Genomic DNA, 22,528 nt, shown 5'->3' with positions numbered 1-22,528 from the left:
CTATCTTCCAAGCAATGGTGCAATGGTCCACGCTATCTTCCAAAGCATGGTCAACGCTATTTTCCAACCCATGGCCCACGCTATCTTCTTCCAAGCCATGGTCCAAGCTATCTTCCAAGCCATGGTCCATACTATCTTCCAAGCCATGGTGCACGCTATCTTCCAGGTAATGATCCACGCTGTCTTCCAAGCCATGGTGCACACTGGCTTGCAAGCCATGGTCCACGCTATCTTCCAAGTCAATGTCCACCCTATCTTTCAACCCATGATGCACGCTATCCTCCAAGTCATGGTCCATACTATCTTCCAAGCTATGGTCCGCTGTATGTTCCAAGCCATGTTGAACGCTGTCTTCCAAACTATGGTCCTCGCAATCTTCAAAGCCAAGGTCCACGGTTTCTTCCAAGCCATGGCCCACGCTATCTTCCAGGTAATGATCCACGCTGTCTTCCAAGCCATGGTGCACGCTGGCTTGCAAGCCATGGTCCACGCTATCATCCAAGCCATGGTCCACGCTGTCTTCCAAGCCATGGTTCACGCTATCTTTCAAGTCATGGTTCATATTATCTTCCAAGCCATGGTCCACGCTATCTTCCAACCCATGGTGCACGTTATCTTCCAAGCCATGGTCCACGCTATCTTCCAAGTCATGTTGCACGCTGTCTTCCAAGCCATGGTCCACGCTATCTTGCAGATCATGGTCCTCGTTATCTTCCAAGCCATGGTCCACGTATCTTCCAAGCCGTGGTCCACGCTATCTTCCAAGTCAACGTCCACTCTATCTTTCAACCCATGATGCACGCTATCCTCCAAGTCATGGTCCATACTATCTTCCAAGCTATGGTCCGCTCTATGTTCCAAGCCATGTTGAACGCTGTCTTCTAAACTATGGTCCTCGCAATCTTCAAAGCCAAGGTCCACGGTTTCTTCCAAGCCATGGTCCACGCTATCTTCCAGGTAATGATCCACGCTGTCTTCCAAGCTACGGTGCACGCTATCTTCCAAGCCGTGGTACACGCTATCTTCCATGCCATGGTAAACGCTATCTTCCAACCCATGGTCCACGCTATCTTCCTAGCCATGTTGCACGCTGTCTTCCAAGCCATGGTCCACGCTATCTTGCAGGTCATAGTCCACGCTGTCTTCCAAGTCATGGTCCACGTATCTTCCAAGCCATGGTCCACGTTATCTTCCAAGTTATGGTCCACGCTATCTTCCAAGTCAACGTCCACCCTATCTTTCAACCCATGGTGCACGCTATCTTCCAAGTCATGGGTCATACTATCTTCCAAGTCATGGCTCATACTATCTTCCAAGTCATGGTCCATGCTATCTTCCAAGCCATGGTCATCGCTATCGTCAAAGCCAGGGTCCAGGGTTTCTTTCAAGCCATGGTCTACGCTATCTTGCAGGTCATGGTCCACGCATCTTCCAAGCCGTGGTCCACGTTATCTTCCAAGCCATGGTCCACGCTTTTTTGCAAGCCATGGTCCACGCTATCTTCCATGCCATGGTAAACGCTATCATCCAAGCCATGGTCCACGCTATCTTCACAAGTCATGGTCCACGCTATCTTCCAAGCCATGGTCCATGTTATCTTCTTCCAAGCCATGGTCCACGCTATCTTCCAATCCATGATCCATACTATCTTCCAAGCCATGGTTCACGCTATCTTCTAAGCCTTCGTCCATATTATCTTCAAAGCCATTGTCTACGCTATCTTCCACGCTATCTTCCAAACTGGGTCCACGCTATCTTGCAAGCCATGGTCCACGCTCTCTTCCAAGGCATAGTTCACGTATCTTCCAAGCCATGGTCCACGCTATCTTCCAAATCACGGTGCACGCTATCTTCCATGCCATGGTGCACGCTATCTTCCATGTTTTGGTCCACGCTATCTTCTAACCCATATTGCACGCTATCTTCCAAGTCATTGTAAACGCTATATTCCAGCCATGGTTCACGCTATCTTCCAAGCATTGGTGCACGCTATCTTCCAAATCACGGTGCACGTTATCTTTCATGCCATGGTAAACGCTATCTTCCAAGCCATGGTCCACGCTATTTTCCAATCCGTGGTCCACGCTATCTTCCAAGCCATGGTCCGCGCTATCTTCTAAGCCATGGTCGACGCTATCTTCCAAACCACGGAGCACGTTATCTTCCATGCCATGGTAAACGCTATCTTCCAAGCCATTATCCACGCTATTTTCCAAGCCATGGTCCACGCTATCTTCCAAGCGATTGTCCGCGCTATCTTCTAAGCCATGGTCCACGCTATCTTCCAAGCCATGGTCCACGCTATCTTCCAAGCCATATTGCACGCTATCTTCCAAGCCATTGTGTAGGCTATCGTTCAAGTCATGGTCCACGCTATCTTCGAAGCCACGGTACACGCTATTTTCCAAGCCATTGTCTATATTATCTTCCAAGCCATGGTGCACGCTGTCTTCCAAGCCATGGTCCACGCTATCTTTCAACCCATGGCGCACGCTATATTCCAAGTCATGGTTGAAACTATCTTCCAAGCAATGGCCCACGCTGTCTTTCAGGTCATGGTCCACGCTGTCTTCCAAGCCATGGTCCACGTATCTTCCAAGCCATGGTCCGCGCTATCTTCCAAGCCACGGTGCACTCTGTCTTCCGTGCCATGATGCACGCCATATTCCATGCCATGGTAAACGCTATATTCCAAGCCATGATGCACGCTATCTTCCAAGTCGTGGTCCACGCTGTCTTCCAAGCCATGGTCCACAATATCTTCCAAGCCATGGCCCACGCTATCTTCCAAGCCGTGGTCCACGCTATCTTCCAAGCCATATTGCACGCTATCTTCAAAGTCAAGGTCCACGCTATATTCCAGCCATGTTTCACGCTATCTTACAAGCTATGGTCCACGCTATCTTCCAAGCCATGGTCCACGCTTTCTTCCAAACCAAGGTGCAGGCTATCTTCTAAGCCATGGTCCACGCTATCTTCCAAGCCGTGGTCCACGCTATCTTCCAAGCCATATTGCACGCTATCTTCAAAGTCAAGGTCCACGCTATATTCCAGCCATGTTTCACGCTATCTTACAAGCTATGGTCCACGCTATCTTCCAAGCATTGGTTCACGCTATCTTCCAAGCCATGGTCCACGCTTTCTTCCAAACCAAGGTGCACGCTATGTTCCATGCCATGGTGCACGCTATCTTCCAAGTCATGGTCCACGCTTTCTACCAATCCATGGTGCAGGCTATCTTCTAAGCCATGGTCCACGCTATCTTCCAAGCCACGTTGTACGCTGTCTTCCAAGCCATGGTGCACGCTCTCTTCCTAGTCATGGTCCACGCTTTCTACCAATCCATGGTGCAAGCTATCTTCTAAGCCATGGTCCACGCTATCTTCCCAGCCATGTTGCACGCTGTCTTCCAAGTCATGGTGCACGCTATCTTCCAAGCCATGGTACGCGCTATCTACCAAGCCATGGTACACGCTGTCTTCCAAGCCATGGTCTATATTATCTTTCAACTCATGGTGCACGCTATCTTCCAAGTCATGGTCCACGCTGTCTTACAGGTCATGATCCACGTTGTCTTCCAAACCATGGTCCACGCTATCTTCCCTGTCATTGTGCGCGCTATCTTCCATGCCATGGTGCACGCTATCTTCCAAGCCATTATTCACGCTATCTTCCAAGCCATGGTCCGCGCTATCTTCCAAGCCATGGTCCGCGCTATCTTCCAAGTTACAGTCGGGTTGCCAGAGTGGGCTTCCAGAGTTCCGTTGTGTCTTTCACTGCGAGTGTCGTAGCTTCCATCTGTATCGTAGTTAGAAGTGTAAGGTAGACCAGATTTCCTTCAGGTTGTTTTTTGTTACTGCTGTTTTTGTTTCAAAGTAAGAGGTGACATGTGGAAAAAGACACTTATGTACAGTTCAGGACATTTATTAAAGGAAACGTTTCGCCACGAGTGGCTTCTTCAGTCCTAATACAGAGAAAACTAAGAAAACACACATATATATAGTGGTGGGAGTCAGGTGAGGTGAAGCGTGGGTAGAGGTGGTAGTAGTAGTAGTAGTAGTAGTAGTAATGGAACTAAGGAGGTGAGGTAGAGAGGGACCTGCTGGCATCAAGTAACACCAGTTCCCAGGATGGGTAATATCCTCTTGCTTAATAATTTTGAAATACTGTAACTACCGGACTTTTGCTTTATAGTGTTACTGACAGAAATAAAGCAAAAGTCCGGTAGTTACAGTATTTCAAAATTATTAAGCAAGAGGATATTACCCATCCTGGGAACTGGTGTTACTTGATGCCAGCAGGTCCCTCTCTACCTCACCTCCTTAGTTCCATTACTACTACTACTACTACTACTACTACCACCTCTACCCACGCTTCACCTCACCTGACTCCCACCACTATATATATGTGTGTTTTCTTAGTTTTCTCTGTATTAGGACTGAAGAAGCCACTCGTGGCGAAACGTTTCCTTTAATAAATGTCCTGAACTGTACATAAGTGTCTTTTTCCACATCTTGTCGGTATCACCATACCATTTCCTCTAAGAGGTGACATCCTGGGCGGAGCAGCCTGCTTCCTGTATTCTAGATCGATTAACATTATGCACTTCATAATGGATTGGACTATTATTGTTAGGTAAATAAATGTATACTGATGCAACTAATGTGACATTTTATTGTGGCAACGTTTCGCTCTCCAGGAACTTTGTCAAGCCGTTACGAATATTAATTGCATCTGTATCCATTTATCTAATATTTTGTTGGTAATTCTAAAATAATTACTGTACGTTACACTTACTAATTAACCACAAAAAAGAGCAGCATCACGAAGCGACAGCAAGAACTGATTGATAAGGGTTGGCGACGTAGTGGTAAATATCGCTATAAATCAACTGTGGATAAAGCTTGTTGCCTTGTGTACGCCATAAAGTAAGCATTCACCAATATTGCAATCAATTATTATAATGACACCAGTAAATTTGTTGCAATGATTAAGTCTCCACCGTTGCTTGAGGTGAATCTAAATAATTTCACTGTTTACAGGATGATTGTCTCTGACGCAGCGCCTTACCGTCAAGCTTACAACAGGGATCAGTGATGTACTGGTGTGGTGTATTGTGGTTATCAGAGGAAATTCTGATGACCATCAAGACACCAGATCTTGAGATTCTCTCACGATCCTCAGACCCTTAGAGAATCTCCTCTAATGAGTACCATTACTCTCTCTCTCTTTCTCTTGGAAGAACGTGAAAACAGTTAATCTTTCAGGGAACTATTATATAAATAAAGGCACACAGTGTGCCCGTGGCTTTGTACATATACCTGTGCCTTTGGACACATGAACATTTGGACGCCTTCATATGGGTGTTGTGATTTCTATCCATAACCATTTCTGTTGCATAAGTCAAATATTCATTTATATTTTACTACAAGCCAGCTTGTATTACATATGTAAAGAGAGAGAGAGAGAGAGAGAGAGAGAGAGAGAGAGACAGAGAGAGACAGAGAGAGAGAGAGAGAGAGAGAGAGAGAGAGAGAGAGAGAGAGAGAGAGAGAGAGAGAGAGAGAGGAGAGAGTGAGAGAGAGAGAAAGAGAGAGAGAGAAAGAGAGAGAGAGACAGAGAGAGAGACAGAGAGAGAGAGACAGAGACAGAGAGAGAGAGAGACTTATGACTTAGCGAGAGTGAGTGTTCCTGCACTCCAAATGAAATAAATAATATCAAAGTACGTAATGGTGTGAGGTGTTATAGTGAGCTAGTGACTGGTGAGTCACCACAACCACATTTATTGCAATAAGAACATAAGAAAGAAGGAACACTGCAACAGGCCTACTGACCCATGCGGAGCAGGTTCATGGTGTCCCCCCGGATTAGATCAATGACCCACCCCCCGGATTATCCCAGTGATCAACCCAGTCTGGGAAACAGTAGGGAAAACAGTAGGGAAACACTAATTAATAATCTTGAGGTTAATGATGAGCTTGGGGAAAGTGATCACAAATCACTCAGTTTTAATATATCATGGAATTCCCCTAATAATGACAATCAAGTCTCTGTCCCTGACTTTCGCTTGGTTGATTTCATAGGACTGAAAAATTACTTAGGTGGGCTGAACTGGAATGACCTGACTAAGGGTCAGGTAGGTGGTGATGGTTGCCGATATGACGCTTTCCATGGCATAGTTCTAGCTGCTCAGTCAAATTATGTTCCAAATAGGGAAATCAGATCAAACAAAAATGATCCTAAATGGATGAACAATAGATTAAAATATCTGATTGGTCAAAAGAGAGGCATATATAGGCAAATCAAAAGAGGAGAGGGGCAATTAAGAAATCAATATATTCAGTTAAAGAGAGAAATAAAAAAGGGAATTAGAAAAGCAAAAAGAGATTATGAGGTTAAAGTTGCAAGAGAATCGAAGACTAACCCAAAAGGATTCTTTCAGGTATACAGAAGTAAGATCAGGGACAAGATAAGCCCACTCAAAAGTTCCTCGGGTCAGCTCACGGACAGTGATAAGGAAATGTGTAGAATTTTTAACACATACTTCCTCTCAGTTTTTACACAGGAGGATACCAGAGATATTCCAGAAATGATAAATTATGTAGAACAAGACAATAATAAACTGTGCACGATTAGGGTCACAAGTGACATGGTCCTAAGGCAGATAGATAAATTAAAACCTAACAAATCCTCAGGCCTTGATGAACTGTATGCAAGGGTTCTAAAGGAATGTAAAGAGGAGCTTAGCAAACCTTTGGCTAATCTTTTCAACATATCACTACAAACTGGCATGGTGCCAGATAAGTGGAAAATGGCAAATGTGATACTTATTTTCAAAGCAGGTGACAGGTCCTTAGCTTCGAACTATAGACCAATAAGCCTAACCTCTATAGTGGGAAAATTTATGGAGTCAATAATTGCCTAGGCAGTTTGTAGCCACCTTGAAAAGCATAAATTAATCAACGAATCTCAGCATGGTTTTACAAAGGGGCGTTCCTGCCTTACGAATTTATTAACTTTTTTCACTAAGGTATTTGAGGAGGTAGATCATCGTAATGAATATGATATTGTGTATATGGACTTCAGTAAGGCTTTTGACAGGGTTCCACATCAGAGACTATTGAGGAAAATTAAGGCACATGGAATAGGAGGAGAAATTTTTTCGTGGATAGAGGCATGGTTGACAAATAGGCAGCAGAGAGTTTGCATAAATGGGGAGAAATCAGAGTGGGGAAGCGTCACGAGCGGTGTTCCACAGGGGTCAGTGTTGGGCCCCCTGCTGTTCACAATTTACATAAACGACATAGATGAGGGCATAAAGAGCGACATCAGCAAGTTTGCCGATGACACCAAAATAGGCCGTCGAATTCATTCTGACGAGGACATTAGAGCACTCCAGAAAGATTTGAATAGACTGATGCAGTGGTCGGAGAAGTGGCAGATGCAGTTTAATATTGACAAATGCAAAGTTCTAAATGTTGGACAGGACAATAACCATGCCACATATAAACTAAATAATGTAGATCTTAATATTACGGATTGCGAAAAAGATTTAGGAGTTCTGGTTAGCAGTAATCTGAAACCAAGACAACAGTGTATAAGTGTTCGCAATAAAGCTAATAGAATCCTTGGCTTCATATCAAGAAGCATAAATAATAGGAGTCCTCAGGTTGTTCTTCAACTCTGTACATCCTTGGTTAGGCCTCATTTAGATTATGCTGCACAGTTTTGGTCACCGTATTACAGAATGGATATAAATGCTCTGGAAAATGTACAAAGGAGGATGACAAAGTTGATCCCATGTATCAGAAACCTTCCCTATGAGGATTGAATAAGGGCCCTGAATCTGCACTCTCTAGAAAGACGTAGAATTAGGGGGGATATGATTGAGGTGTATAAATGGAAGACAGGAATAAATAAAGGGGATGTAAATAGTGTGCTGAAAATATCTAGCCTAGACAGGACTCGCAGCAATGGTTTCAAGTTGGAAAAATTCAGATTCAGAAAGGATATAGGAAAGTACTGGTTTGGTAATAGAGTTGTGGATGAGTGGAACAAACTCCCAAGTACAGTGATAGAGGCCAGAACGTTGTGTAGCTTTAAAAATAGGTTGGATAAATGCATGAGTGGAAGTGGGTGGGTGTGAGTTAGACCTGATAGCTTGTGCTACCAGGTCGGTTGCCGTGTTCCTCCCTTAAGTCAATGTGACCTGACCTGACTAGGTTGGGTGCATTGGCTTAAGCCGGTAGGAGACTTAGACCTGCCTCGCATGAGCCAGTAGGCCTGCTGCAATGTTCCTTCTTTCTTATGTTCTTATGTTCTTATCTCCACTCAAGGATGGAGCACTGTACCAGACCCAGCAGCACAAGCTAGTCAGGTCCAACTCACACCCATCCACACCAACTAATGTATTTATCTAACCTATTTTTAAAACTACACAACATTTTAGCCTCAATAACTGTACTTGGGAGTTTGTTCCACTCATCCACAACTCTATTACCAAACCAGTACTTTCCTATATCCTTTCTGAATCTGAATTTTTCCAACTTGAAACCATTGCTGCGAGTCCTGTCTTGGCTGGAAATTTTCAGTACACTATTCACATCCCCTTTATTTATTCCTGTTTTCCATTTATACACCTCGATCATATCCCCCTAATTCTACGCCTTTCGAGAGAGTGCAAATTCAAGGCCTTCAGTCTATCCTCATAGGGAAGATTTCTGATACATGGGATCATCTTTGTCATCCTCCTTTGTACGTTTTCCAGAGCATTTATATCCATTCTGTAATACGGTGACCAGAACTGAGCAGCATAGTCTAAATGAGGCCTAACCAAGGATATATAGAGTTGAAGAACAACCTGAGAACTTCTATTATTTATACTTCTAGATATGAAGCCAAGAATTCTGTTAGCTTTATTGTGAACACTAATGCACTGTTGTCTTGGTTTTAGGTTACTGCTAACCAGAACTCCTAAATCCTTTTCCCAATCGGTAGTATTAAGATCTACATTATTTAGTTTATATGTGGCATGGTTATTTAACTCTCCAACATTTAGAACTTTGCATTTATCAATATTAAACTGCATCTGCCGCTTCTCCGACCATTGCATCAGTCTATTCAAATCATCCTGGAGTGCTCTAGTGTTCTCATTAGAATGAATTGGACGGCCTATTTTGGTGTCATCAGCAAATTTGCTTATGTCGCTATTTATTCCTTCATCTATGTCGTTTATGTAAATTGTGAACAACAACGGGCCCAACACTGACCCCTGAGGAACACCGCTTGTAACTTGCCCCCATTCTGATTTCTCCCCATTTATGCAAACTCTCTGCTGTCTATTTGTCAACCATGCCTCTACCCAGGAAAAAATTTCTCCTTCTATTCCGTGTGCCCTAAGTTTCCTCAATAGCCTCTGGTGTGGAACTCTATCGAAAGCCTTACTGAAGTCCATATACACAATATCATATTCATTACCATGATCTACCTCCTCAAACACCTTAGTGAAAAAAGTTAGTAAATTAGTAAGGCAGGAACGCCCCTTTGTAAAACCGTGTTGAGAATCATTAATCAATCTGTGCCTGTGAAGATGGCTACGAACTGCTTCTGCAATTATTGATTCCATAAATTTTCCCACTATGGAGGTAAGGCTTATTGGTCTATAGTTCGAAGCCAAGGACCTGTCACCTGCCTTGTAAATAGGTATTACATTTGCCATTTTCCACTTATCAGGCACTATGCCAGTTTGTAGTGATATGTTAAAAAGATTAGCCAAAGGTATGCTAAGTTCCTCTTTACATTCCTTTAACACTCTTGCAAACAGTTCATCAGGACCTTGGGATTTGTTAGGTTTTAGTTTTTCTATTTGTCTGAGGACCATGTCACTAGTTACCGCAATCGTACATAGTTTATTATCATCCTGTTCTACGTAATCTATTATTTCAGGAATATCGCTAGTACGTATTTTCCTGGGTGAAAACTGAGGGGAAGCAGGTATTTAGAATTTCACACATATCCTTATCACTGTCAGTGATCTGACCAGAGTTACTCTTAAGTGGGCCAATCTTGTCCCTAATCTTACTTCTGTATACCTGAAAGAACCCTTTTGGGTTAGTCTTTGAATCCCTTGCGACCTTACCCTCATAATCCCTTTTTGCTTTTCTTATTCCTTTCTTTATTTCTCTCTTTAACTGAATATATTGATTTCTTAACTGCCCGTCCCCTCTTTTGATACGCCTATATATGCCTCTCTTTTGACCAATGAGATGTTTTAATCTATTGTTCATCCATTTGGGATCATTTTTGTTAGATCTAATTTCCCTACTCGAAACAAAAGTTGTCTGGGCAGCTAGAACTATGCTCTGAAAAACGTCATATTGGCAACCAAGATCACCTACCTGACCCATAGTTAGGGTATCCCAATTTACCCCACCCAAGTAATTTTTCAGTCCCATGAAGTCGGCCAAGCGAAAATCTGGGACCGCTGATTGCAGTTATCTGGGTAATTCCATGATATATTGAAACTAAGTGATTTGTGATCACTTTCCCCAAGCTCATCATTAACCTCAAGATTATTAATTAGTGAATCTTTGTTGGCAAGAACCAAGTCAAGCAGATTGTTTCCTCTAGTTGGTTCTGTCACAACCTGTTCTAAAAAGCAATCCTGAACCGCATCAAGAAAGTCACAAGACTCAAGATTTCCTGTCATATTGTTCCAATCAATTTGTCTAAAGTTAAAATCTCCCATTATCACAACATTTTCATATCTAGATGCCTTATGAATTTCGTCCCATAACAGCTTGCTGCACTCCCTATCAAGGTTTGGGGGCCTATAAATCACACCCAAAATTAGTTTGTCACGACCCTCGAGAAACTGAAGCCAAACTGATTCTGTGTTCGATGTTTCTAATCTTATATCATGTCTAAGACAACAATTTAAATTTTCTCTGACATACACCACCACCCTTCCTGCTGACCCTATCAGTGTGGAATAGTTTATAACCCTGTATGTTGCATTCAGAAGGCATTTCTCTATCTTTCAGGTCTAACCAGGTCTCTGTTATACCAATAATATCTATATTACCTACACTTGCAAGTAATTTTAGCTCATCTATCTTATTTCTTAGACTCCTACTATTTGTATAGTAAACCTTAAGGGAGCTAGTCACTCGTTGCCCTCTGCTATCTCTCTTTGTTTGTTGATCAGTTGATTTCCCATTTCTAGCAACATTATTTTGAATATTGTCTTTTAAACATATCCCTGAGGTATCCCAGTAATAACTGCTGTTTTTAACCCTAATGCTGCAGCCTGACTGTTTCCCACAAACATCCATACCTCTATAATATATCAGTTTAAATTCCTAGACATGTCATCAATTACGCTCTCAATTGAATTGGCTAATGCAACCACTCCATCCCCAGAGAGATGAACCCCATCCCTTGCATACATATCACGTTTGTCAAAGAACAGGTTCCAGTTATCAATGAATGGGATTGCAAGTTCCTTGCAGTACCTGTCTAGCCAGCAATTTATACCAATTGCCCTAGACATCCATTCATTGCCCACTCCCTTTCTAGGCAAGATGCTACATATGACTGGGATCCCTCCCTTAGACCTGACTACTTGTATGGCTGACCTGTACTTATCCAGCAGCTCCTCTCTCCTGCTCTTCCCAATGTCATTACCCCCAGCGCTAAGACAGATAATTGGCTTGTTCCCATTACCTGCCATAATATTATCCAACCTGCTTACTTTGTCACCAACACCAGCTCCAGGATGACACACTCTCTCTCTGACCTTTCTGTCTCTGTTACAAAATGCACGGTCCATATATCTTACCTGAGAATCGCCTACTATTAAAATATTCTTACCTTGATTAGCAGGGGAATCAGTGGTACCTTCAACCTCACTAACCACTGAAGTACACTCGTCTTGGAGAACGGAGAATCGATTTCCTACCTTCACATCTTCTCCATTAACTCTCCTCATCTTCCTTCTTCCTGAACTGTGAACCACTACCACTTAAAGCAGCTGCCACTATCACTGCTGGTGACAATTTCTACCTTACCAGCTAAATCCTTCTCACACTCGCTCCCAAACTCATCTATGCGAAGCTTCAGCTTCCTATTTTCCTCCTGAAAAAGTAGAATCTCCTTCTTCAACACATGAACCTGGGATTATAAAGCATTACAACAAGCCATAGTATGGGTAACAGCCCACGCTAACTCCCAAGGGCTTAGCGGTATGTCCGCACTTGACCACTGACCTCAGTGTACTGACCACTGACCTCAGTGTACTGCACCACTGACCTCAGTGTATACCACAGCAGTCACAACGTGTATACACAGCAGTCACAGCGTGTATACCGCAGCAGTCACAGCGTGTATACCACAGCAGTCATAACGTGTATACCACAAGTCACAACGTGTATACCACAGCAGTCACAGCGTGTATGCCACAGCAGTCACAACGTGTATACCACAGCAGTCACAGCGTGTATACCGCAGCAGTCACAGCGTGTATACCGCAGCAGTCACAGCGTGTATACCACAGCAGTCATAACGTGTATACCACAACAGTCACAACGTGTATACCACAGCAGTCACAGCGTGTATACCACAGCAGTCACAGCGTGTATACCACAGCAGTCACAGCGTGTATACCACAGCAGTCACAGCGTGTATACCACAGCAGTCACAGCGTGTATACCACAGCAGTCACAGCGTGTATACCACAGCGGTCACAGCGTGTATACCACAGCAGTCACAACGTGTATACCACAGCAGTCACAGCGTGTATACCACAGCAGTCACAGCGTGTATACCACAGCAGTCACAGCGTGTATACCACAGCGGTCACAGCGTGTATACCACAGCAGTCACAGCGTGTATACCACAGCAGTCACAGCGTGTATACCACAGCAGTCACAGCGTGTATGCCACAGCAGTCACAGCGTGTATACCACAGCAGTCACAGGGTGTATACCACAGCAGTCACAGCGTGTATACCACAGCAGTCACAGCGTGTATACCACAGCAGTCACAGCGTGTATACCATAGCAGTCACAGCGTGTGTACCACACCAGTCACAGCGTGTATACCACAGTAGTCACAGCGTGTATATCTCAGCATTCACAACGTATACACCATAGCAGTCACAACGTATACACCATAGCAGTCACAACGCACATAGCACAGCAGTCACAGCGTGTATACCACAGCAGTCACAGCGTGTATACCACAGCAGTCACAGCGTGTATACCACAACAGTCACAGTGTGTGTGCCACAGCAGTCACAGCGTGTATACCACTGCAGTCACAACGTGTATACCATAGCCGTCACTACGTGTATACCACAGTAGTCAGAGCGTGTATACCACAGCATTCACAGCGTATATACCACAATAGTCACAGCGTATATAACATAGCAATCACCGTGTATGTACCACAGCAGTCACAGCGTATATAACATAGAAATCACCGCATATGTACCATAGCAATCACAACGTACTGCATACTCCAATATGGATCTGACGTGCACGGTGTACAGAATCTTGATGTGCGCCTCAGATGTGCTCGGATGTGTGTGCTCGGTATTATACTCACCTCAAGATCCTTTTCCTTGAGTAAGGTTGACAGTCTTTGGCCACCTAACCTGTACTCTTTCTGCGATCTTCTTTGACACCTCCTCAATCTTCATGACTTTGCACTTGGTGGGGTTAAACTCCAGTAGCTAGTTGTTGAACCAGGCCTGTAGCCTGTCCACATCACTTTTTTGTTCTGATCTTCGTCAACTTGAATTTTCCGTATTAGCATCAAGTCGTTTGCAAACAGCGACACCTCTGAATCTATTCCTTCCGTCATGTCCTTCACAAATACCAGAAACAGCACTGGCCTAGGACTGACCCTTGTGAAACCTCACTCGTCACAGGTGCTCACTTTGACACCTCGTCACGTACCATCACTCGTTGTTTCCTTCCTGTTAGGTATTCTCTGATCCATTGCAGTGCCTTTCCTGTGTGTGTGTGTGTATGTGTGTGTGTGTGTGTGTGTGCGTGTGTGCGTGTGTGTGTGTGTGTGTGCGCGTGTGTGTGTGTGTGTGTGTGTGTGTGTGTGTGTGTGTGTGTGTGTGTGTGTGTGTGTGTGTGTGTGTGTGTGTGTGTGTGTGTGTGTGAGTGTGTGTGTGTGTTGTTATGTGTGCGTGAGAGAGAGAGAGAATTCACCTATTTGTGGTTGTAGGGTTGAACCCCAACTCCTGACCCCACCTCTCCTATTGGCTGCTACTGGTTTCACTCTTCCCTTGCTTCGTGAACCCTATCGAACTTATTCGTAAAACTGTAATTGTATCCCGCCTCGACGTCCAAGTCGTTTCACTTCAAGAGCATAAAAAAATGTTGCTAGACATCACTGTAACTAATATGTGCTTTTAACTTTCAGATATACCCTCGTGTATCTGTTTCCCGCCTCTTGAGGAGACTTTCCTTTCCACCCTATAAACTCCTCTCAAAAATATATGACAAAAAGGCACAATACCGTGACTGGAACGATACACAAATAACCCGCACATAAAAGAGAGAAGCTTACGACAACGTTGTTTCGGTCCGACTTGGACCATTGACAAAGTCACACTGACTTTGTCAATGGTCCAAGTCGGACCGAAACAACGTTGTCGTAAGCTTCTCTCTTTTATGTGCGGGTTATTTGTGTATAACTCCTCTCAATATTTTGTATGTCGTTCTGCCCTCTATTGTCATCAAGATTAACTCCTCTGTTGTTCACTGTATTGTATTGAAAAATCCACCTGGCTAGAGAAACGTTTTCTCACTAAAGATTCCAAAAAATGAAAAAAATAGCGCAAATGTCTCATTCTTCAACCAGTCAGTTTCCAAAACCATTTCCTATAATCTCTGATCATAGCTCATGCTGCTTTGCTGTGGAAATAGTCTCATACAATACTCTGTACAATCTTATGTATGCACCCGCGTATACGTAGCACCTATACGTGGTTGAAGGTTTCGAGTCTTTTCTCCTGGCACTGCCTCTCAACTTGACGCTTGCCAGATTCACTCCATTCTAGCCATGTAGTCCATGCATGGAGCCTGCCTCTACTACTTCGTCGTCCATTTCATTCCACTTCCTAACTACCCTAAAGATGAAGAAATATTTCTTAGCGTCGCTATAACTCATCTGGAGTTTTAATTTCTAGTTATGTACCTGTATTACACCTCTCAATCGATCTAACCCTATTTACCCTATCAATTCATGTGAAAATCTTGTATGACGTTATCAAGTCTCCCATGGTTCTTCTTTCCTATAACTTCAAGTTCAGATCCCGTAGCCTTTCCTCGTACTTATACTTCCTAGCTTTGAAACAAGAATCGGTGTATACTCTGCACTTTCTCCATTTTCTTAATATGCTACATCAGGTGTGGGCTTCAAGATGGAACTGCGTACTCCAAAATGGACCTGACAAAAATTGTATAAAGGGCTAAGAAGGACTCTTTGTAGAGCTTCCTGAAGGTTTCTCTTAGATTTGTGAAACAATCATTGGTTGCAGAGGTTACTCGGTTGATGTGAGTCTCTCTCTGTGAGTGGGATCTACAGCCTCTGTCCCCCAAGCTTGTACTCAGTGTCTGGTCTTCTTGCCCCTTGCGTTTCGTGGGGTTGAATTTAAGTAACCACTCGTTTTATCAATCTTGCAGCTTATTCAGGTCCATTTGCAACCATTTCTTGTCATTATCAGTTTTTATTGGCCTCACTAATTTTGAATCATCAACAAACACGAATACATCTGACCCAGTCCCATCTGGTATATCATATTACCAGAAACAGTACTGGATCTGATACCGATCCTTGCAGGATCCTACTTGTTACCAGTCGTCATTCAGACATCTGTTCTGAGACAATCCCACTTTGTTTCTTTCCCCTAGAAGATTCTTTGAGCTACTGGAGTACATTCTTTGTAATTCCTACTTACACCTCAAGTCTTAGCCCAGTCTCTTGGGAAGGTACAGCATCAAATGCCTTCTTGCAGTCCAAGAATATGCTGTCCAACCTTCCCTCTATCTCTCTTGCCTTACTTTCTGTCACTTTGTCACAGAAATCCTACAGGTTCGTAAGACAAGTTTTGTTATATCAAGCTCGTGCTAGTTATTGCTCATGAAACCCCCTCTCTCCAAGTGCTACACCACTCTCCTAATTATCTTTTCCATTAGTTTACATTATCTGCATGTTAGTGATACTGGTCTCTTGTTCAACACTTTCTGTCTTCCCCTTTCTTAAATATGGGGACTACATTCTCTGTCTTCCAGATCTCTGGCAACTGTCCCATGCTCAGAGAATATTTGTTGATCTTAGTTAGTGGATCAGAATGTGTTTCTGCTCCCTCTCACTGAATCCATGGTGACACCTATTTAGGTATCGTTGAAGAGTCATACAAAAAACGTATTGTCCAGTAGAGGAATGGATATAATTAATACTCTACATAAGGCTACATTATGATTATTATAATATACAGGGAATGGTCACTACCCATTATAGAAAAATTTTCAATCAGTTTTGATTTATCCAGCACACAATTATTTTCACCTCTTCCCTGCTGTGTGTATGGCATCTAATTTACATCGATACAAACTTTACCATTAGTTTCCTTGTAATGTCTCTGTTTTCTAACAGTAGGGTTATACACTACCAGTAATTTGATGAATAACACATGTGTAACACCTTTGTTAATGAAGACGTTTTGCCATCCAGTTGCTTTTTCAGTTGAGTGCAGAGATTGCATCTTAGAGACAGTCAGACGTCCACCAGTCCTTGTAATACTGATACACAGGTGTTGCTTATGACTTATTAACCAGCCTCTGTTTGCACTGAGAACATCTCTTCCCATTTATTCCTTCCTTCTTCAATCGAATTACCTGGTTTTATTAGTGTCGCCTTTCTCCTGATGTGAATGTGAAGCAAGTTTGGCTTTTGCTATTATTTTATTCTCAAAATGTCGCTCAGCTTCTCTCCTCATCATTGTAAATTTGTTTCTTTGTTCTCGTCTATCCTTCACCTCCTCTAGCTTCACACACTCTCGTACTTTTCTTTTTCTACCTCTGTGACTCTGGTTGAACTAATAGTTCAATAATATTTTTTTTACCATTTCCCCTTCTTCTTCTCCTGCTTCTTCTTCTTCTTCTTCTTCTTCTTCTTCTTCTTCTTCTTCTTCTTCTTCTTCTTCTTCTTCTTCTTCTTCTTCTTCTTCTTCTTCTTCTTCTTCTATTTCTTCTTCTTATTCTTCTGAGTATGAAGTTCTCCTTTGCCTCCCGGCATTTTCTTGTTAGTTCTCCTTTGCGTCCTGGCATTTCCTTATTCGTTGACTTTTCTTCCAGTTTTCTTTCTGAATTCACTGCGTTCAGAAATTCCCTCATCTCTTCAAAATTCCTTATTCTAAAGTCTGGTTTTCCGTCCCCTCTGCATCCCATTCTTCCCTTAGTATTCTATTTCACCAATATTAGATGTGTTTATGGTAAATAATAGATCTTGTTTGCATATCTGTCTTCTTTTTTTCTCTCTATTTTTCTTGTCGTATCCTTGACATGTTGGTACATGAAGTTTTTCTTAATTACTTCCACTATCTTAATCCTCCATGTTTCTGGTCCTTCATGTGGTTCCCAGTTTTCACCATCTATATTTTTCTGTAGTTGAGGTCACTTATAATTTATAGAATTGCTTTGGCCATATGAGCTCACCCTGCTGCTTCTGCCATGGTATCAAATATTGCTTTTTTTTTTGTTATCGTCATTCTCTCGTCTCGTTCTCCTATTGTTTGGTGGGGGGTTGTACACCCGTACTATCATTTTGGGTCCCCCAGTCATGATTATGCTCACTATGTAGTCATTTGGCTCATTTCTTTTTATTTTCTTACCTCTTCTAACCTCAAGTGATTTTTAACTTGCAGTGGCACTCCACTTCTCATGTTTCCTCTATATTTCCTTATTACTCAGCGTCCTGCTGGGAATACTGCATTCATTATTTATTTTAGCTTTTTATGTGTAATAGCACATTTTTAAGTGGTGTTACACTGTAGTCGTACTTATCAAGGCGTTTCCAAACTCAGTGTACAATACATCTGAATTTTGTTCTCTTCCAGTTTCGAGGATGATATTGCAATGTCCATCGATCACGTATCTGAATTCACACTACCCTGGGTTGTGGCAATCATTATGATTCCAAGTGATTGGAAATTTTGCTTCTTAAAACCCTTTTAAAAATCATATTAATATGTAACATTACTACAGTCGGTTTATAGTTTTCTGAAGTTACTTTGTTACTACCTTCATGGAGTAGGATATATGGATATTTTTTAATGACTCTAAGAGGTCTGCTGTGTCCAGATTCCTCCACAGAATATTTAAAGCATGAATCTTTATCTGGGACAGAGGACATGAGCATGATAATAACACCTTCAATGTTAAGTGGAAATGCGGTTATTCCAGAAATTGAAGAGATGAAGACGGCGCTTTAAGTCTCATTCATGAAAAACTCATCTAAGTAGTCAACGTTTAGTCTAATTAGTCTGGTAATTCACTCATTTCTGTTTTATCTGTTTTATCGTCAGTGGCAGTTGTGATAAATGTTGTGTAAACTGTCTTTAATTATTCTTTGTTAGGTTAGGGAATGTCCATGTTAGTTATGTCAGGCGCACCTTTTCCGGTCTTCTTTTTTTTAAAATTCATGTTAAGCGTTAAATCCATGAGGGTCATTTAGCGCAAGACGTGGTGGAGACTTGATCCTCCGTCTGCTCAGCGCGAGACGGACGCGCTTCCTATCTGTGTTCACCAAATTATACTTTTATATAATTCCCATCATCCATAAACAGTAAAATAAAAGAATAGAAATGGATTTTATCGCTTCTAGCGTGTCGTTTACGTACATGTGAAACAGTACTGTTCTTACTACTGACCGTTCTGGGACCCCACTTGTTACGTTTGCCCATCTTGTTACGCCTTTCCCGGCTATCATTCTTTGCTTCATTTACCTTAAGTATCGTGTGATATACTGCAGTTTGTATGCGCACGTGATAATCAACTGTACGAGAGTTTTCTCATTTTTTGTATAATTATTTCCCTTAGATTTTTCCCCAAAATGGAATTTATATCGCTAATGAAATGCCGTCTGTGTAGGCTGTAATGTACTGATTTTATGACGGTAGTAGAGTGCCTACACTGGTTTGGGATATTTGCTGCTTAGAGAGACATCTAAATTGTCGTATCTGTGTGCCTCTGGCAAGGGAGTGATAGTGTGAATGATGGTGAAAGTGTTTCTTTTTCTAGTCACCCTGCTAGGTGGGAGACGGCCAACGCGTTAAAAAAGTTTGCTCAAATTCTTAAAAGATCCTAAGTACGAAACCCTTACTTTTTTAATAATTCATGTCAAGCGCTAAACCCATGTGGGTCATTCAACCTAGGTGAACTGGGGCACAGCAGGTGTGAGGAGACCTTACCAATCATCTCGCACAAAGAGGAAACTGAAGAACAAAAAGGCACAATACCGTGACTGGAACAATACACAGATAACCCCCACATAGGAGAGACAAGCTTACGACGACGTTTCAGTCTGACTTGAATAATTTACAAAGTCAGAAAGTCTTTGGCCCCTACCTTCACTTTTGCCTCCCTTCACCAATCACTCTCCCTGTCTGTTCTTGCCCCACCAACCACTCTCCCTGTCTATTCTTGCCCCATCAACCACTCTCCCTGTCTATTCTTGCCCCACCAACCACTCTCCCTGTCTATTCTTGCCCCACCAACCACTCTCCCTTCTTTGCACTACCACTACTACTTCCACTACCAAACTTACCCTTACCACTTCTACTACTACTACTACTTCGACTACCTGCCTTACCACTACTCCTCTCACCTCTCTTGTCCCGTCCCTACCAGCTGGCATTTATATACTCGCTCCATCTCTCTTTTCTGTTAGCATGACTTTGTAAATGGTCCAAGTCGGACCGAAACGTAGTGGTAAGCTCTGCTCTCCTATGTGCGGGTTATAAGAAACTGAACCTTGGTCCTTCAGGCTGTCTGCTAAGACACTGATCTTTGTACATATGAGTTTGCACGTGTTGTCTTGTTCGTTTGTCTCTATTGTAGATACATAGTAGGCATCTCGAGCATCATAACTTTTCTTAATCCTTCAGATGGAGGCCACTGCTTCTGAGTCGACCTGCGCGGAGGCCCAGGTGACCTGTGACGTGGAGAGCCTCAGCTTCGAAGTGCCGGCCACGTCCCCCATCACAGCCATCTTCTCCCAGACTCCTCGCTCTCCCCACATAACCTCTAAACTGGCCGAACTGGAGGCCAGGATGAAACAGCTGGGGGCGTCGACGGAGAGGGACGTGTCGCAAGACTGGTGGCCCTCCGATACTCCCTCCTCCAGTGTGGTTGTGGAGGAGGTGCCAAGAGGAGGGAGAAACCCATTTATAGTGAGTGTGGGAAGTGGAGGAGGAGAAAAAGAGGAACATGGAGGTCTGAGGAGTGTGGAAGAGGAGGAGGAGGTGTTCTTGCTACACGACACCGTTAACGAAGCGTCTCACAGAACAGACACGAGGTCGGAGCGCTGGGGCGGGGTGAGTTCTAGTGTTGGGACAGTGAGTGACGCTGAGAGTGAGGAGGACGCGAGTGCCAGACGAGTACGAGAGTACATAGCGTCACTCAGTGCCAGACTGAGACAGATTCCGGACCAGGAAGATATAGCCCGGGCATCTCCAGACTATATGGACACCCCGCCCACCTCAGCCACTTGCCCCGCAACTCCCCCGAACTCGGCTGCGAGAGCGTCGAACACCGCCACTGATGAGCTCCCTACTACGGGAACCCAGGTCCCACACAGCAGCGAGCAGCAGTCCTCCACCAGCACCCCGCCCACATCGGCAGCTCTCAGGAATTTGTACAGTAACAGACGTGCATCGGCCGATGTATCTCCTGCGTCGCCCACCATTTTTACTCTCAACATCAACAGAAGACTTTCCCTCGACACCCCTCCCAGCTCGGCCGGTTTGGTCACCGCCACCCCCCCGAACTCGGCCTCTTCTCAGCTCATGTTCGGCGACACTCCCCCCAGCTCTGCCGGGTACTCCAGCACTCCTCCCAATTCAGCTGGGCTGGCGGGGAGCTTCGAGGTGGGACATGGGGCGGGGCAGACGTTGAAAAGAGCCATGTCTTGCGACTCAGTGAGTTCAGACACCTCCGTCACCTTGGGTGAGCTGGAGGACACGTGTGGCCAGGTGACGGGACATCTCACCGTCCAGCTTATCTACGACAGGTGAGTACCCAGCCAACACACTCTCCTGCCTCTATTGTTTCATTCATGTCTTTTAATATCTGGGTTCAGTAGGGCTGCTCTCACTTTATTGGTTGGGGAAAAAAACTCACACGGGCCTCAGTGGTGCCTTCCTTGTGATGGGAGCGCGACAAGACTGTAAGGACATGGGTAAGCCAGCGGTCGCTGCTGCCAAGCCAGCAGCGATCGCAGGCTTACTCTTGGTGTTATACTGATGGGAAAGACTTACAACTGATATACTTAGCGCACTTACCACGTTAAGTTAATGGTCAGTACGCTAAGGTCAGTGATCATGAAAGGTCATCCAAGATCAAGATCAATAGAGTTTAGGTAAGACCCAATGGGGTGAGCGAGGATGACGGGACATGCGAAGAATAGCGTTGGAGAGGAGTATCCTTAGTCTTAGAAAAAGTGCCAGGGCTTAACTCAGCAGTTGAGCGCTCGTGGGATAGAACTGAAGAATCAGGAATGGCTAACGATGTAGAAGACACGAGTGGCAAGCTGCGCAGGCTGCATCTTAGACGTAGGTATCTAAATCTGGTAGGTGATTGGTCGCTGGAGATCGGCAGGAAGACGGGATGGAGAGGGAGGCAAACTTCGAAGTGATTGGTCGTTCAAGTTGAAGAGAGGTGTCAGTTGCGACATGACCGGTGGGTGATATTTCATCATTGCTGTGCTCATGAAACTGTAACTGCCATATTTGAAGACCTAGACTGAAAAATGGAACTAATATGGACGTTGTTCATATTAGCTCCATTTTCCAGTCGTGGAGCCGTTTTGAAGTCTTTTGTATGCAGATTTTGATATGAGGGCAATTTTAACGAGGTTGGTGAAATCGGCAGCTAGGTCTTCAAGTATGGCAGTAACAGTTTAATGTTCGCTACCAGGAGCAACAGTATATACTTGACAGATCCATGGTGTATGTTAAGGGCTGCTGCAGTTGCATACAACGACTGCCTGAGTGAATTACACGTGTATAAAGTGATAGGTTCAGTTGTTCTAAATTTTCCGTCGTCTTCCATTTCTTCAGGCATTTGTGAGGCTTGATGGGAAGGTTCAAGTGGTTGTGTCTTGGCTCTCTTGGCTTTTAGTGGTTGGAGCTGAGGTGATGGAGTTGATTCGTCATAGTAGAAATGGTGGTGGAAGTCGATGGTGGTTCCTCATTGGTGAGAATAACTGGTGTCCTCTCATTTGTGAGAGG

The 22,528-nt window shown here is 43.8% G+C and overlaps 1 protein-coding gene across 2 annotated transcripts in view; it reads left to right on the top strand.

The window, feature by feature from the left end:
* Positions 1–22,528, top strand: part of LOC128684099 (pneumococcal serine-rich repeat protein) — a 540,854-nt gene that overhangs the window by 81,013 nt on the left and 437,313 nt on the right. For both annotated transcript variants that reach the window (XM_053770234.2, XM_070089985.1), the window contains exon 6: positions 20,186–21,309. In XM_053770234.2, the coding sequence (XP_053626209.2) occupies positions 20,186–21,309 (1,124 nt within the window). The remainder of the gene's footprint in view (positions 1–20,185; positions 21,310–22,528) is intronic.

This window comes from Cherax quadricarinatus, chromosome 3, assembly GCF_038502225.1.
Source record: "Cherax quadricarinatus isolate ZL_2023a chromosome 3, ASM3850222v1, whole genome shotgun sequence".
NCBI lineage: Eukaryota > Metazoa > Arthropoda > Malacostraca > Decapoda > Parastacidae > Cherax > Cherax quadricarinatus.
The sequence above is the reverse complement of the archived record's forward strand: the minus strand, read 5'-3'. Positions and strand labels throughout refer to the sequence as shown.